The following is a 17,962-nucleotide window of genomic DNA, read 5'->3' as shown; positions in this document are numbered from 1 at the left end:
TGACTCTTGTGCAAAAGAGGGTTTTTGTGCAAAAAAGAGCTATCTACACAGCTCCATTTTGCGCAAAAATCTCTTGCACAAAAGCGGCTGCTAATTAATTATGCAAATGAAGCACAGCGATATTCCACACCGCGCCTCATTTGCATAAGTTTTTCCAGAAAAAGGCTACAGTGTAGACATAGCCGTAGATGATATCATGGGCTTTTGTGGGTACAGCCCACTTCTTCAGATGAAACCTGAAATTTGAAGAAGTGGGTTGTGCCCACGAAAGCTCATGATACCAGCTATGTGTTTTGTTAGTCTCTACGGTGCTGCAGAACTATTGGTTATTTTAAATTTTTTCCTAATCTAGTATGTTATGAAACAAAAAGGCAAAACATTCTAAATGAAATACATTGAACATTATTTCACAATAGAACAATGGTGGAGAATTCAGATTTTCTCTCAGCCAAAGCTATTTGTCAGATTTGACCCAAATTCATAATTTTGGTGCACCAAAATACATTTTTCAATGAAAAAAATGCATTAAAAAAATTCACCCAGCTCCAGTCATGCATAACTTATCAAAATGTGGGTGGCTGTTTGCACTCAGATATGGGGCTGTGATTTCAGGGAAGGTTCATAGTTTTTCCTGTCCCATATGCAGCTATAAAAATGGACTGGGGACACTTTGTAATTATAATTACAATTACAATTGTAATTATAAAGTGAGGTTTCAGACATTAATGGCACAAAACTCAGCAAATGCTGAGACAGCAAACACCACTCAACTACATGATGACATGTGCTGTTTTGTATTACTGTGTTTGTTTTTCCTCAACCAAGTTTCTCCCACCTAAGAAAATTCTTACTTTCCTGGGATAATATATAGTATACACACATAAACATGTGTATATGTACATATAGGCAGCTATGTACAGACATTTGCCTAGCTTGGAATTTTTAAAATTCATACAAGTTTGGCATTATCTGAAGACTAAAAGCAACCTTAATTTTATCAGCTGAACATCACCTCTTCTTCCCTGCATTCTCAGTTTCCTGTTCCCCTCCTTTGTCTGTCCTTTCCCTTCTGTCCTCTCTTTTCAATATTTCTGTTCAACATGTATCCCTTGGCTATCCACATTAGCATTGTGGGCTGCAATTTTCCTGTCAGCTATTCTAACCAGCTGTTTTGGGGTGGGTGGGCCACGTGTTTTCTTTCTCTTCCCGCCCCCCCCCCCTTACAGGATGTTTGTAGTTCAGCAGATCACCAAGAGTAACCTGCTGCTCGTGGTTACAGATGCTACCTGTGACTGCAGCATCTTCCCACCTGTCCTCCTGGAAGCAAAAGAAGTCAAATATATCCTTCTTCTAGCACAACCGTGTTAGACTCTGCAGCCCTTTCGTCTGTTCTCCCACTGCAACAATTAGTCCCAGGAGAGTCCTGTCGCAGCTAGTGTGTGGAGAGGAGGAAAAAGCAGGGGGCTACGTCTACATTGGCCCCTTTTCCGGAAGGGACATGCTAATTTTTCAGATCGTAATAGGGAAATTCGCGGGGGATTTAAATACTTCGAAGTAAGAATAAGAGATCCTCTGGAAAAGGGCTTTTTTCCGGAGGATCGGGCCGGATCGGGGCCAGTGTAGACGCTCTTTTCCAGCTTTTCTAAAAGCCGGAAAAAAGCGGCGGACATTTTTATTTAAATGCCGCGGGGGATATTTAAATCCCCCGTGGATTTCCCTATTACGATCTGAAATATTAGCATGCCCCTTCCAGAAAAGGGGCCAATGTAGACGTAGCCGGGAGTATGTCACCACATGTAATACAGCAGGACACGCTGGTGTGGGTACAACAGGTGAGTATGGTGGAGGGAGCAAGGAGATAAATCCAGCAGGTTAGAGGTGTGGCTGAAAATGAAAATCTTTTAGCCACCTAAGAAATCTAACCCCAGTTAGAGCACACTTTACAAGAGTGCTCTCCATTGTGATGAGCAGGGTGGGGTGCCAGCTGTTAACTGCATTGGGTAGATACCTGCGCTCACACCCTGCACCCCTGCCAGCCACTGCGCCACACACCTGAGTGGAAAGGGAGCAGCAGCCTAATAGTGACTCCAGCAATGTGGAGTGGCCCATACAGGAGTGCAGGGGGATCTTTACATTCCCATCACTCCCTTGGGCTCCCTCATGACTGGGCTGTAACCTGTTAAAATACAACACAGATGTTCCCTTCCAGTCAGTGCCTCTTACAAGTCACCTGCTTGCTAGGTAGGTAACAGAAGTTGGACACAACTCTCCCCTTGTGAGCTGGCCTCAATTGGCATTTATCTATTTGTAAGAGCTACAGCGGAAGGGCACGTTGCACATGATGCTGGGAGTCTAGGGAACATGCCTAGCAATACACCAGCCTTCCAGAGGCAGCAGCTTACTTAAATATGCAAGAGAACAATCTGGGAACTTCAGAAGCAATATGGGGGGGCATGATGGTAATGTGTTTTAAAGAGCACTAGCAGGTGACCGGAAAATGGCTCACAAACACTAATAAATTAAGTGCCCCCAGCTCTCCGGGAGGCAGGAAAGTATTGTTAGCCACACTTTATAGATGAGGAAACTGAGGCACAAAAATACTGAGTTGCCCAAGCTCACTCAGGAAGCCTGTGGTTGAGGCAGGAGTTGAAACGTTATCATCTTGCACCGAAGGCAAAGCCTTAACCACAAAATTTCCCTGCCACCCTCTGGTACAGAAAGTATAAAACTTCTGGCTCAGGATTGCGGGAAGCCACAGTAACTGGAAACATGACTTTCCAACTGTCCCCCCTAAGCGTAGTGGAGGAAGGCATACAAATTAAATGGGGGAGACTTCCATCCATTAACGCTGCACCTCTTTGAGCCCCCTCAGCAAGCTCCAGTGCAGTGGAATAGGAGAAGTAATGACTGTTGGCATGATTTGGGATGTTAACGAAAAGCCACAGTGGGGGGGGGGGGGGGGGGGGGGGCGGAGAGGGAGAACCCTGGAGCTGGGACTGGTAAGCCTAGGAAACAGACAGCCAGGAGAGTGGTGGGAGAACAGCTGAGAACAGTGAGCCCAGTTACTCTGCATCCAGATGAGTCACCTACAATAGCTGTTTCTTTAATTCAGTCTGGCAGGATCAGCCCCTGGCCCTTTCCTCATTAAATATGGTCACATTAAGCTTCCTGTCCCTACTATCCTGGCACCAGGAAGTAAAGCAGCTGAACATTTCTGCCGTCTTGGCCTCTGTTCCTTGCGCTCCCTCCCCAGCACAGCGCCAACCTGAGCTTTCTTTTCACAACCTTTTGCTTCCATACCGCAGCTTCTCTCTTTTTCCAGCCTGTCAGGGTAGCCCTCCCATGTTGTGAGTTTGCCTCTGTCCCTGCTTCTCCTCCCCCAGTCCGAGTTCCTAAGACACAGGACTCAGTCCTGGCCTTGCTGGGCCGCCCAAGGGATTTCACAGTCTTTCGTCCGTGCTGCTTCTCTCCCTTTCTGAACACTACTGTTGATCTTAATGGCAATACACATAACGCTTCGGTGAAGTGCGACAGGATGCGCTCCCAGAAACAGAGGCGGCGGCCAGATACCTGCCATGCGTTCCACCCAGAGGTACGGTAGGGGCCACAGAACTGCGTGGCTGCGGATGGGGATAGGGTGGGGTGGCTGGGTGTTCAGCCTCATTCCCATTGCTACATGTAGTGCATCGGCTCAGAGCGGCCCAAGCGCTTGGGACTAGGTCAGGCTTTTCCAGTGAAGCAGCCTCCACGCCCTACGTTCCATGAGCCCCTTAACGTTGCTTCCCCGCTCCTGTCAGTGGAATGAATCATTTTATGTCCTTGTGACCCTGGACATAGATTTGCTGATCATGGGCCTCCTTCTCATTTGTCCTCAGGAGAATGCTCAGGACTGCGGTGGAGCTGCCGAGATCTCAGCCTCACTGCCGTTACTCCTCCTTGCGCTGGCGACCTTCGCTCTCCTCCTGCGGTGACAGCGTCTAACCCTGACCCTTACAGCTAGCAGAAAAAGTGGGTAATAAAAGGGAGTCCATTACTTCCATTGGACAGCCTGAGTGAGAAAGTTGGAGCTGTTAGGCGGGGAGGAGCCCACAGTGTAGGCATTTTGCAACTCCTTGTGGACCTGTGGGGACAAGGCATTAGAGACCCCTCACATACTGGCCTGTCTCTCTCTCTAGTTCAGTTGCTGGCAGTGGAAGCTGTTTCTTCCAGAAGAACTTGCAGCTTGAGTGCTGGCCACCACAGCTGAGGATCAAATGGATTAACTGTCAATGCAACAACCATTGGATAAGATGTGCCCAGCGGTGGGGCCAGTACCTGACCAACCGGAGGAGCTCATGAGAGAATTGGAGGTTCAGGAACATCTGATACCACTTCCAGTGGCTGGTTCTGACTCCATCATGCCTGGCACTTCCTCATTTACACGCCACTAGTGATGGAGTCTATACAGAGGCAGGGCGGGTTTTACCAGTGCTGCCCACTACATAAACAGAGCTCTTCAGAATATAAATCTGCCTTGTTATACCGCACCAGGCTGATTTACTGCATAGGACAGTTGGAGCTGGGCACACATGGCCCTTCAGGAACAGCAGAATTGAAAATATTTTATTTACTGTGCACATTGCTCTTTGGGATTAAGGATTTTCAGCACCCTGGCTACCTACTGGTTATGGGGCATGGGGGGGAGAGGGGGAGAGGGAGGGGAAGCCAGTGAAGAACAGGGCAACAGGAAAGGAAAAATGCCTCATTGGAGGTTCTGCACAAGAAGGTGGTTCCTTGAGACCAGATTCCCCGCATCATTGTTACACAATTCATGATCTGGCTTATACTAACTGAGAAGAGGAAGTAGCACGGCTCGGCTAATTATACTTATTCCAGCAAAAACTGGCCCCGAGCTTTGGGCCCCAGAACTGACTTCTCTTAAACAGTGTTCAAATCCTCTTGAAATTCTAACAAGCCTGCACCAAAAAAGGAAAGTCACCTGCCTGTGTGTTAAACACACAAAATGAAACCACCCCTCCTGCATTGGGACCTACTTCAAGAAAGAAAAAAAGAGACAGGAAGTGGGGTTTGTGCTGCCAGTCTTCTCTCTCTGCTGAAGTAGCTAAGAAACAAGCGTTATCCCCAGAGCTGTGCTCAACACTGCTGAGGCCTCAGGCTGGGCTGGAGACAGCAGTGGCCGCCTGTTAATGGATTCTGGCTGTTCCCAGGTGCCAGGCCCATGTTTCCAGGAATTACAAACAATGCTTGAGGAGGAGGGAACAAGATTTTTCTTCTTTTTTAAATAAAGTGCTTGCCATTGTCTCTAAAAACAGATCGATGGCCTATTTTAAACCGAATTTAAGGCGTGACGTGTTCTACTTGGGACCAATCTCAGCCTTGTAAGTCCAAACAGCCCCAGGCCACTAGTGGCGACAACAACCAGAGCAGAGCCTATGACATGGGAGCAATTGAGCTGTGTAACCCCTACAGCTGCACTGGCAGTTTGCCAGGCACTCAAGGGATGAGCCTGAGCTGCCTAAAATGGAACCGATGGCAGCCGCTTTACTTAGCAACACACCCATGGAGACTACATCTCCCAACATGCAGTGCTCTCAGTTGAGCCAAGGAGCCATGCTCTGTTGGGGCTTCAGAGGGCTGCCATCATACAAATAAAACAAACGAGGCAAAATGATGAAAGCACAAGCCAGCAATGAGCATTGTTAATTCTACCATGTGCTCCCACTTCCCATCACTCCCCATTATGTGCTGTCTCTCTTGCTCCATCTGTCCCTGAGCCAGCGCCTGCCCCTTTCAAAAAGGGCCCGCCTTCCCCATTGTAGACCTTGGACAGGGCATGAAGGAATCAAAGAGGGAAAAAAGTAGCTAGTCAGACAGGAGCTGCCAGCATCTAAAGGAATCGTCATGAGGTTTGGTTTGAGGGGGAACCATGGGGGATGTGGGGACAGAGACCTCCTGACCTCTCCTGCCACTATCCCCAGGCTCTGAAGGCAGCTGCAGCTGCTTCTCCTGTAGCAAAAACGTCCAGCCTGCCCTGGCATGGCAGGGGAGAGGAAGGGAGGTGCCCATTCCCTGCCCCTACTCTGGCCAGGTTCATCTGTTTCCCCTGCACAAAGCTCCTGTAGTGTTTTAAACTAGTAACAGGGCATTTTTCTGTGGTGCAGTGATAAATATTTCAAGAGCATTTCCCTTTGTCCCCATCCGGGCTGCTACTGTGAGTGATGGAAGAGGCCTCTGGGGTTTTAATTACTAACCTGCAGCACCATTTGGCCAGTGCTGGATGCTCTTTTGTCTGGGATTCCCTGCTGCCTACAGGGAAGGGAACATGATTTATAGACCCACTGTTAATGTTGTGACAGCCAGGCTGACTGGGGGGGGGGGGGAGCAAGTTAGCCAGCATTAGGCACCATGTGCAGCCTCACAGAACACTACCCAATTGCAAATAGCATCTTATGCAAAGCCAGTCTCAGCGGGATCTACGCTTCCCAGACCCCTGCTGTCAGTCAGGAAGAAAGAGCTGCGCAGACCAGAGAGGTGGGCAGCAAACCGAAGCGTTTAGCCAACAGTGTATCATGAAGGCTGTCAGATTTCGCTGGAAGCACGTACAAAAAGAAAATAAGTCATGAAGGGAAAGTGTGGCCCCTCTTCCCCCCTCCCCCCCCCCAGCTGCTGATGTGACCTGGGACCCACTGAGCACAGACTTTTGTGCTCCCTGAGGCAGTTGTGACTACAGGCTGGTTCCGCTTGAAAGCCAACCTTGGGTTTTCCTCTCCAGTGGTCTAATGGAATACTGCCTAATAGTTAATTACACACATTTTAACATCCCTGAGTAACCACTGAAACATTTCACAGTGTTACACGCAGTGCAGCAGTTGGCTCCCTTCAACCTGACGCATGTAGGGAGCCGGCTGTTAAGCTGGCTCTTCACACATAGGGGCTCCTGGCTGCCACACTAAACTGCTGCCTCTGTATCAGAGGTAGCAGCATGGGGCATCAGGCAGCTCATTGGAAGCTGGTGTGTGCTGGGAGCTGGTTTTTAAGCTGGCTCCTTCCATGTACCGGAAGCCTGCATGTAACAGTGAATGTTAACCGATGGGCCCAGGCTCATCAGTTACACAGTTACTTTCATGTCCCTGCTGTCTATGATGCACCTGGTATTTTGAATCCTTAGAAGGGTGACCAGTTTTCTTTTTGACTCAGGTGCTTCACACATATGTCTACAGTTTTCCCTGTCTGAGACAGTAGGATTTGTGTTTTCCCAAACTCTGGTTCCTTGCTTGTTTGGCAGGGATATCAGCTCTCATGCAGCCCTGAGTTAAAGAAAGATGCTTTTACTGCCATCTTCCTCAGGCCTGAACACTTGGCAGCCCAGGCAAAAATAGCACAGCAAAAATAAAACACAGATCCGGAACAGAGAAGTAAACAAGCAGCTGTGAAAGAAGCCATTGTTCAGCTCCAGCTGAGTGGCATTGTACAGCCACCATAACATGGCATGAAGCACAGCAGCTGTAATTTTTCCCCTTCTTGTTCAGGGCAGAGGCAAAAATATACATTTGCACACTTGTGCCCATGTACCTGAGGCTGTAGAGCTCAGATTTTTTTGTGGAAGGGACAAAATGTGAGGGGGGGGTGCGCAACCTATAATGCCTCTCTTCCCCCATTTCCTCAGGATTCAAGAAGCCTTTCACATGAAAATTTCCCCAAATACCTGCTTTTTTTGCAGGAAAAGTTTTGGGTTTGACATCTGCATTTTCTAATGAAAAACTGTCATGGTCAAAAATTCTCACCCAGCTCTACTTCATTGCAATGGTACTGGAGACAGGAGCACAAGATATCCTGCTTCTCTCAGTTGTATCAGAGGTCTAAAAAGGACAGCTGAGATAGGAGTACTTGACAAATGTCATTTATTCTGAAATAATGAACTGAGTTCACAGAATGAAGGGCTGGCTTTTTTAAAAAAAAAATCTTAACTAAATTCTAAGAGATGCTGTGTGTATTTCAGAGCACATTCTATTCCTGGGACACAGATCTGGAGGTTTAACTCCCAGTAGCACTGGAAGGTCAGCATCTAAAAAAGGAGGGAATGAATGCTGTTCTAATTTTTTCCATCCGTGTGTAGAATAAATTGTTTTATGTGCACCGAGGCATGTACACCACCAATAGAAACAAAAATCTAGCTATGGGCACTCTCCTAATCAGCTGGGCAGCATCTGAATCTCGCTTAAGCAGCTGCACAAGTGCATAGCTTGCAGGGAACACTGGAAGCAGGGTGTGTATTAAGGATGTTAAGGACTAGTCGACTATCTGATAAGCAAATGCTTATTGGATAGTCAGTTGTCTAACTGAATTCTCCCCCTCCCCCAGCTGCCTCTATCAGATAGAGGCAGCAAAGTGGAGGGGAAATGGGAGGACAGAGAGAAGAGGAGGTACTTCAAAGTAGCAGTGCCGCACAGCTGAGCCTGGGATCAGCTGTGTGGTGCTGCCGCTTTGAAATGCCGGGGCAGTGTTCAAAGGGGCAGTCCGCATAGCTAAGCCAGGGATCAGCTATGCGGTGCTGCCCCTTTGAATGCCACCTCAGCGTTTCAAAGAGGCAGCTGCCATCTGGAACCCGGGGTCAGCTAGCGACTCCCCAGCTGACCCCAGGCTCCGTGTGGCATTTCAAATCAGCAGTGGAACATAGAGCCCAGGGTCAGTGGGGAACTTTGAGTCCCCCACTGACCCCAGGCTCCATGGGGACGTTTCCGCTTTGAAATGTATAAGAGCTCCCGCTGGGGACTCTTGTACATGTCAAAGCTGGTATGCCCGAGTACAGCTCAGAGTCAGTGGGACTTCCCTCTGGCCCTGGGCTGCACGCAGAGTTCCACATTCCTCCTTTGAAATGTACAAGAGCCCCAAAGGGGGCTCTTGTACATTTCAAAGGAGGAATGCAGAAATGCCTATCGACTAGTTGATGGAAATTCCATCCACTACTCAACTAGTAAATTAACTGATATTTAACATGCTTAGTGTGTGACAGCCAGAAAACCTACCATAGACACAATGGCTTAATGTGTAAAATAGGTAGCATGGGAGTGACTGGTGCCTAGTTGAGCAGATCGTATTTGCCTAGAGATCAATTACATTCTTGGTATTGGGGAGGGGCTTAAGAATAGAGGAACTGGATATTTGGAGGCGAGAGAGCTAACTGAAGCATCTTCAGCACTAAGCTCTTTTCTACATACAAATTCACACCCAATTCGACCAGTGCACATTCATGCAGCATTTAGTTCATGTTAAAAGGGGCTCATTGCAGTTTAGCATCAACCTATTCCTAATCAATTTAAGCCAAACTAAATTGGCTTAAACCACAATAAGAGTGTCCAACAACCTTTCCCACCAGTTTAACTAAAATTGGTTTATCATCATACTTTCCGTTACCACTGAAACTCAGCACATATGACACGCCCTGGACTTATGGACAATGGTTTCTCTGCTTTAGAAAGGGCACATTTCCTGCTCAGTGTGATTTTCACTCATTTGAGGGCACCCTGGAAGAAATAATTCACAAACACCTGATGTCCACGTCTGTTTGCATTCTCACACTGAGTAACACTACATTGAACTGACTAGTAAATCTCAACCGGGTGTGATTGGAACACAACATGGCTGTTTATAATCCCCAAAACAAACTACAGTGTTTCTCAAGTGGTACATAGTGACAATTCTATAAACAGCCAATGATACGTTCCTGTGTGGGAGGACAGAACATCTCCCACCCTCCTCTTTCCATTGAGATGAAGAAAGGGGCAAAGCCGGGCAATACACTATACAGAAACTTGTCAGTCATGATATTTATTCACTCCCTCAGCTGCATACAATGCAAGCATGGGATTCTGACAGTGGCAGCTCTTCGAAGTCTGCTGAAGCAGAAAGCAGTGGTTGTGGCCGTCATAGGTGATGCAAGCAGCATCTACCAATATAACGTCTGGGGAAATCAAAGCTACAAAGACCTAACTTCCTTTCCCTTAGTGGTAGCAACGATATCGCTCTGAAGGCATTTAATTCCTCCTCGCGCCACCACAGTCTTGAATCCCCAGTTGAAAGGTGAGTTGTTTGGGTTAAAATTCAAAGGTGCATTTGATCGAGGCTTGAAAATTGGAAAGCAATACCATGCTACAAGTGATCCTACCACCAAGACAATGACTGCAGCCAATAGCAAAGCCCTGCTTCACACTATCACTGAAGCCCGGTGAAGAATCTTAGCTCACATTGCTCTGCCTATGGCAGAGCTTCCATTTGAAGCACTAAACCCTCAAGTACAGACATGGCAAGGACAGCTCCTTGACTTTAACTAGGAAATGGGTTATGGGGATGAAATGGAGCATTGGGAAAGTTAGCCATGGACTTACCTCGCAACACTAGGTGGTTGCAGTGATGTGTTTGGGTGACTGTCCTGAAAGCAAAAGCAGAAGCCTTTCAGCTGAACTGCAGCTGTGTCATCTTCAAACATGCAAGCTTTATGGAGCAGGAACCAAGCCTTCTTCCATTTGGCAAAAACCTAGTGTATCATGGCTGCTCTGGGAAATAACGTTCAATGTGGCACTGGGGAGGAAGCCTCGGGGATTCCAGGGACCACATATAAAAGGAACACTTAAAAAAATATAAGCGTAAGGGGGAGGCAATTGGCTGTGTCTTGGTTCAACCTTATGGCCATCGAACATATGATGGGGGCTATTGAGCTCCTTTGACGATCCCCAGGTAAGGTGCATTGCTAATAGCAGTGCCCTGTCAGTATTCTCTGCAGTTGGGAATGTTGGTCGTCTCATGGGAAATGTATTTAATTGAAAGAGATTAAAGAAATGTTGGTCTTGAACTTCTGCATTTTGTTGAATGAAGCTATTTTGGCAACACCATTGAATAGTCAATTTGTACCGAGTTGACCAATTTTTAGTGTTAAAACAGCTCTTCAAGAGGATGTGGTTCCAGGAATATCAAAACAGCTGCTAACATTCATTCCCCTTCACCAGAGCTTCTGGTACCCTTGCTACCCACCAGCTCCCTGCCTTGTTCCCAGCCCTCCAGCAAGTAACTTCCTCACTGGTTGAGGAAAATGAATTCCACTTAAACTTTCTGGGGGGGGGGGGGGGGGGGGGGGGGGGGGGGGGGGAGAAGTTTTAGACCCTACTCCCTTTCATCATTTATTTTGTATTATGAGGTCTGTAGAAGGCCCCACAGTCAGTATGGCATTGTGCTAGGCAATATACATTGCAAAATAGTACTCTTGAATTCTACAAAGCTTATTTCCTTATTAAGCACACATTTGTTCAGTATAAGTTTCACTCAGTTCTACTGCAGTGTTCTTTTCTGTTCCCCTATGCACAAGAAGGAGTGGTAAAGTTAAGGACTACTAGGCTAGGTTTACACTGACAGCTTCTTGTGCAAGAACAGCTGTTCTTGTGCAAAAACTTGCCTGCTGTCTACACTGCACGCATGTTCTTGTGCAAGTAAATTTACAGTACAGTGTTGTAAAACAGGGCTTCTTCTGGAAGAATTATTCCTGTCCCCACGAGGAAACAACCCTCTTGTGCAAGAGGCCAGTGTAGACAGGCAACATGAATTTCTTGCGCAAGAAGCCCCTATGGTTAAAATGGTCATCAGAGCTTTCTTGCGCAAGAGAGCGTCCACACTGCCATGGATGCTCTTGCGCAAACGCACACGCCAGTGTAGACGCGCTCTCGTGGAAGACTTTTCCACAAAATAGTTCTTGCGCAAGACGCTGCCAGTGTAGACGTAGCCCTAGAAGGCCACCTGGGCTCCATGGCAGCACAATAACTCATCTCATTCCCAGTCCAGCAGATGTCTTGGAAGAGAGGGACGGGGTAAAGGCAAGGCAGAGAGACTGAAATATATTCAATAGGGGCAGAAGATGAGTGTAAGAACAGCTACACTGGGTCAGACCCATGGTCCATCCAGCTCAGTATCTTGTCTTCCAACAGTGGCTGCTCCCACGCGCTTCGGAGGGAATGAACAGATCAGAGCAATCACTGAGTGATCCATTCTGTTGTACAGTCTCAGTTTCTGGCAGTCTAATTTAGATTCACCCACACCTTGGGTTTGCATCACTGGCTAATAACCGTTGATGGATCTGTCCCCATGAACTTACCTAATTCCTTTTTTGAATCCAGTTGATGAAGAATGCAGTGAAGGCCAAAAGTACAAGTTCCAAAGATTGACTGCACTGTGTTAAGAGTTGACACTAGTGACTGTCCAAACCACCTTCTGACCCACCCTCAGAAACATGGACCAAACCTTTTATTTTCTAGTTGAAAGCAGTTAGAGCCAAGTGACTGTCGGGGCAGTATTTTAAAATGGGCTTCTCTAGATATTTAGTTCAGTTATTGTCTGAGGCCAGGTCTATACTGGCAGAGGAAAAAAAAAAAATCAATGTAAGATGCGCAACTCCAGCTATGTGAATTGCGTAGCTGACGTCAATGTACCTTGCATTGATTTTCTGGTTAGTCCCACAGCAGGAGGTTGATGGGAGAAACTCTGTCTACTCCTTTCAATTGTGAGTAGTTCCAGGGTCACTGGAGGCACCGTCAGCATTCAAATTGGCGGGTTCTTAACAGACCCACTGTATCAAACACTGGAAGATTGACCTTTGGTGTGTTGATTTTCGTGGCAGATATGCCCCCAGAAAGAGATGCTTCACAACAGCGAAGTAACTCATTGATGACAATAATGCCAACAGGTCCCCTTCGCCCACAATTACTCAAGCCAGTTTTTAAAATTGTTCTCCTGTTAGCATAGACAGGACACACAAAGGAAGTGCACATAACGCTGATGGAGCAAGAGGATACCCCCCCCCCCCCATCTTTGATGATGGAAACTTTTAACTTTGTAAGTAGCTGCCAAACCATTTTTAAACTTTAGAGCAGCGTTTCTCAAACTGTGGGTCGCGACCCCCAGGGGTAAGAAACTTAGAGGGGGGTCACAGGCTAGAGTTGCCAGGTGTCCAGTATTCAACCAGACAGTCCGGTTTTTGGGCCCTCTGTCCATATATGTGCAATGTCCAGTATTTTCTGGTTTTCCAGCTGGGAGCTCAATGGAAGCCTGGCGGGGGCAGGGGGAGTGGCTGGGAGATGGGGGGGCGAGAGCCTCTGGTTGCGTGTGACACCTTGGGGAGGAGGGGAAGCCCTGTACATGCTCCGGAGCGCTGGTCAAGCACGTGGAGGAGCTGCAGCCAAACTCACTCGCGCTTCGCCGGTACTGTGTGGGGGACGGGCAGCACCCTGGGATCTGCACGTACCTGGGTCAGTCCTGCTCCCCGCCGCCAATTCGCGCTCCCCCCAACTCCCTCCCAGCTGGTTCTCCCCCACTTCTCCTCCCAATCTCCCCCCAGCCAGCCCTGCTGCCCCTGACTCCCCCCACCAGCCCTGCTTCCCACCAGCCCGTTTCCCCCACCCAATCTCCCCCGGCCAGCCCCACTGCCCCCGAAAACCTCCCAACTCCCCCTTTACTCATGGAGCAGTGCGGGTGGAGGGGGGGGGCACACATTCATTTAACATTTTAGGGGGTCGCAGTATCAAAGTTTGAGAACCTCCTCTCTAGAGAATTATGTGTTGTCCTGAAATCACCAACAGGCTTATGGTTTGCTAGGCAGATCCAATTTATAAATGTTTTAAATAATATTTGCTCAGCTATTGAGGACTAGGCAAAAATACTTCTTGTAAAACAATCTGAAACAAGTCAATTATTTGAATCTAAGTCCTGTCGTAGTGTTCGAGGTACATCCCAGACTCTGCTCCAAGCAAGTATAGGTTGAAACTCTGTGTTCCAGGACTCACTGGTCCAGCAACATCCTTGGTTCAGAAGGACCACAGATGTTGCTGGACCACAAAGGCTGCCAGTGATTGGGAGTGGAGCCAGCCAGTGGAGCCCATGGGACACTGGAGCCCACAGCCAGCCAGGCTGGGAAGCTGGTGAGGACTCCGGAGCCCATGGGGTGAGGACTCCGGAGCCCGCAGCAGAGTCCACAGCTGGTGGGGTCATGAGCACCACAAGGCTGCCACAAGAGCTCATGGCACTGGTGGGGCTGCCGGGGCTTGCAGGACTGCAGAGCTCACAGGGCTGCTGCAGTCAGGAGGCCAAGGGCAGTGGTGCCAGGTAGCTGGGGGAGAGAAGCCCAGCAAAAAGCCTAGTGCCTCCCTTCCCTGGTCCGGAAAACTCCCTTGTCCAGGACCAGTCGAGTCCCGAGGGAGCCAGACGAAGGTCTGTAATAACTCTACAGATCTCAGTTTTCCTTCAGTCCCCTAGTAACAGGCTGTTTGGTCAGTCAGAAATGTAGGGGAGGGAGAGAAGAAATTGCCTTACTCTTGTAAATATCACACAGAACAACAAAGAGCCAAACTTGGTCAATATCCCATTTGGTTCTTTTATTAGAAGTTAAGAACACAGCAAGTCATGAGATCCCATCTCATATGGAACCAATCACCATAGATCCAATCAGGAAAATCCCCAAATGTGCTTTGTTGCTTCCAACAGTAAGCAATTTAAAAAAAGAAAGAAAATACTGAACAAGGCCACTATTTAATGGGGAAGGAAAGGAGCTGTAGGTCCTATCTATTCTATGGCAATAATCTGCACACAGAGCAAGCAAGCCTCTGACCGCTGAGAGTAAGGCATTCAGGTGCCAACCTGGGAAGAGTTCTCAGCAAACGCTACAGGGGCAGGACGGGGGGGGGGGGGGGGGAGAAAGTGCACAGCTAGGCAGTTTATTGGAGCACAAAACGTCCTACACAGAGATCGACTGGGATAAGAACAGCAGGTGGAGTATTGTGTTTTGTAATAGTTCTGTGCTGTGATGGGCCAGGTTACAATGTCCCTTCATGGAGTGAGCGTAGGGTGACTCAGGATGGAGACTGCCACTTTTGCTGGTATTGATACAGAGGTATCCAAAGTGCTTTCCAGAACGAGTCTGATTCTGATATGTACCATTGCTTTCTCAAGTAGCAGAGGCACCTCCTGCCTATATTTATTAAAGCTTCTCACTACAGGTGCCTGATTAATACTGCTCTATGTTCCAGTTAGGCACTGCAGAAACCCACCAGACGAGCCTTTCATTCAGTCCTATTGACACCCAGCAAGGTGATCTTGCCAAGAAAAACATTCATCTACACTTCCCACAAGCTCAAATGAAGCACCTCTTTCTACAGCTAAGCTTTATTTCAACATTTCTGAAAATAACTCCACCCAAAGGGCAAAGAGAAAATACTTCCTTTTTAGGGTCAGGTGAGGAACCTTGAACATAATGGAGGTCTTCCACTTCTATTCAACCCTACTAGACAAGATAACTGCTTGAAACATTCAATAGCAGCCTCGCTTCCCAATAATGTTTACCTGTAAGGTCTCTGAAATCTACATTTTTCACTTGCAAATTTGAACTTTTACCCTTAAAAATGTACAATAAGTTTACCATCCCATTGCTCTGTGAAGCACAGTATACTGGGGCTGTTTGCCCATCAGATAACAGCTCAAAGTTTCCAGCAACCAGACACTCCAAGACATGAAACTTCTGTGCTATAAACTATATATCTGAAACTTAATTTCGCCCCAAGACTCATAAGATTCTCCAGCAATCTGCTTATTTCTCTGGCTTCTGACTAGGCTCCAAAGATGAAACCATGCCAATTTGCCAAGAGAAGAATATATCTTTGCGCCATGCAGGGGCTCCACATAGTCCAAATTGTCTCCATTTTTACTTCCAAGTTAAAAACCCCCAGCTCTCCTGCTACTTAAGCAGGTCTGGGAAATTGACTGGGCCTGAAAACCAAGAACAGTGCAGGGCTTAGTGCAGATTTAAAAGCTACAAGACTCTGGAGGCCATGTGGCTCTGTACACAAATGAAGGTGATGTACTTTAGGTCAAGAGAAACCATTCAATCTGAGTGTTTCCTTCTGGCTGCTTCACAGCAGTGCCAATGATACCAGAAGTCAGATGCCCTCCTAGCAGGAACAGCATCAACAGTAGGATAGGGAGTCTAGTCAATTTAACACTACAAAACATGAGATAAGGAAAAAATCCAATAAAAAAAAATCGAGTGTGTGTAAGCAACCAAACAGCATTCTTCCTTTGAGTGCTCTGCTCCTTCCTTCCAGTGCCAGCCTTTCCTCCTCACCCCCGTTACTGGCAAATGTTCACCCACCTGAGTAGCTATTCTATTCTTTGACGGGCCATTAAAATCATATAATCACATCAAAGCACAGCAGATGAATGGCAGCCGAAAAGCTAGAAGACAGGGGGTTTTGTTTGCAGACTGGTACCCAAGGAGTCAATTCATGTGCCACATCTCTCTCTCACCCACACACCTGTTACACTCCATGTGGCAACAAAACATGCTACTTCATTGTAATTCCACAATCCAATCCCTCCCCCCCACACCGAGGGCCAAGAAAGCTCAGAAGGCAATCGCCCCATGTAAATGTTACATGCATTATTCAATTACCTTGAATATCTAAACTTACTGAGACCTGAACGATAGCTTGATTAAAACATAGGCAACTGGCCATTGCCAACTGTTACGTGCCATGTTTTGAGCTGGCTCCAAACACTGATCAGGATGCTATATTGCCCAGTATGTGCCAGCTTCCAGGAAGAGTCTGCAGGACCATCATGCCTCACTCCCAAGGATTTTACCTGATCCTCCTGCAGTCACTTTTTTGTGCAAAATTGAAACAGTGTGTGGTACTTGCATGGTGCATTCTATACAAAACCCATTCTCTCCCCCCCCCCCCATTTGTTTAAAACATTTATATAAATTTATTTTAACAGAAAGTTAGAAATCTTATTTACAATTTTTCCCCCCCACAAGAGCATCTAAAAAATCAGCTCCTTCCCCTGCCCCTAAAGAAGATATAAATCTTAAACTAGATTTAAAAAAGAAAACTGCTAAGCCATCCCTCCTGTTTTCTACAAATAAATATGGCATTGAACAGAAGCCGATTTGAAAACGGTCCTCCGTAGCTCAATCTGTAGATCAAGAATAAGTTAGGGTTTAAGAATTTCCTGGTCTTCAAATTGATTCACTCCATCGTTTGAGGTATAAATTTCTCATGTTAGAAATCCCAAGAAGATTCCATATCCGATTACATGAGGCTTTGATTCTCAAGTGTTTGTGTCATTAGCCAGTTAACTTCAACCCCTCTCGCAGTCCTCTGTTTTGGTTCTGGTCCTGGGCCGAAGGCAGGTTTTACTGCATGTTTCCTTCCTCTGTGCAGCCTCCCCCAACTGTGAAACGGAACTCCTGAAGGTTTGAAACACCATGGAAGTGCGCAAAAGCTCCAGCCACAACGAAGACATGAAACAGCTGATGGGAGTGGAACTGTGGAAACAAGACATTACTGTTCAACCAGAGACAGAGTTCAAGTACCACCCTCTTTCCAAAAAGACCTGTGTTGGACAGAAGCACACAGCAGTGCACACAGCAGCAACAGCTTAACACCACTTGCTGGGCTGTTCAATATCCCATATTGAACCAGTCACTATAGTATCACTGTCTATAGCATCTCCCCCTCTTCCTAGCAATATTCATAGGAAGCAGGGGAAAGCCATCTGGTTCAGATTTCATAGACAGCAGAATCACTTGCAGATTTGAAATTTAAAAAGAATGTATAGCTATGTGCCTATCCATCTTTGGCAGATCTCACACCAGCACGCATCCCGTTCCCAAGCCGAAAGGCTTAGAAATACAGTGTATTTGTCCTTACTCTTACTTCCTAGAAATAGAGATACACTGTAGCTGCTGAGGCTAGTGACGTCCTATTTTTCAAATGTGGACAGATACTGACACACTGCTCTAGTGGTACTGGACGCAATGTCATCAAGTGGATTTCCAACACAGGCTTGCTCTGTCTGCTCCATCGCTATATGGGGAGGCAGGATGAACAGGATTCAACAAGCAGCTTGTGGGTTAGCTCAGTCACTGGCT

General features: G+C 47.2%; 2 protein-coding genes across 7 annotated transcripts in view; one reads left to right on the top strand and one right to left on the bottom strand.

The window, feature by feature from the left end:
- CACNA2D4 (calcium voltage-gated channel auxiliary subunit alpha2delta 4) overlaps positions 1 to 4,007 on the top strand; it is a 169,428-nt gene extending 165,421 nt beyond the window's left edge. Inside the window, exons 37-39 of the mRNA XM_075941238.1 lie at positions 1,227 to 1,339; positions 3,510 to 3,592; positions 3,876 to 4,007. Coding sequence (XP_075797353.1) covers positions 1,227 to 1,339; positions 3,510 to 3,592; positions 3,876 to 3,971 — 292 coding nt within the window. The 3' untranslated portion in view covers positions 3,972 to 4,007. The remainder of the gene's footprint in view (positions 1 to 1,226; positions 1,340 to 3,509; positions 3,593 to 3,875) is intronic.
- A 10,379-nt stretch (positions 4,008 to 14,386) lies between these two features.
- ADIPOR2 (adiponectin receptor 2) overlaps positions 14,387 to 17,962 on the bottom strand; it is a 78,876-nt gene continuing 75,300 nt past the window's right edge. For all 6 annotated transcript variants that reach the window (XM_075941199.1, XM_025190906.2, XM_075941210.1 and 3 more), the window contains one exon: positions 14,387 to 17,356. In XM_075941199.1, coding sequence (XP_075797314.1) covers positions 17,225 to 17,356 — 132 coding nt within the window. In that variant the 3' untranslated portion in view covers positions 14,387 to 17,224. The remainder of the gene's footprint in view (positions 17,357 to 17,962) is intronic.

The sequence above is a fragment of the Pelodiscus sinensis genome, chromosome 1 (genome assembly GCF_049634645.1).
Source record: "Pelodiscus sinensis isolate JC-2024 chromosome 1, ASM4963464v1, whole genome shotgun sequence".
Taxonomy (NCBI): domain Eukaryota; kingdom Metazoa; phylum Chordata; order Testudines; family Trionychidae; genus Pelodiscus; species Pelodiscus sinensis.
This window is presented reverse-complemented; position numbering and strand designations above follow the sequence as displayed.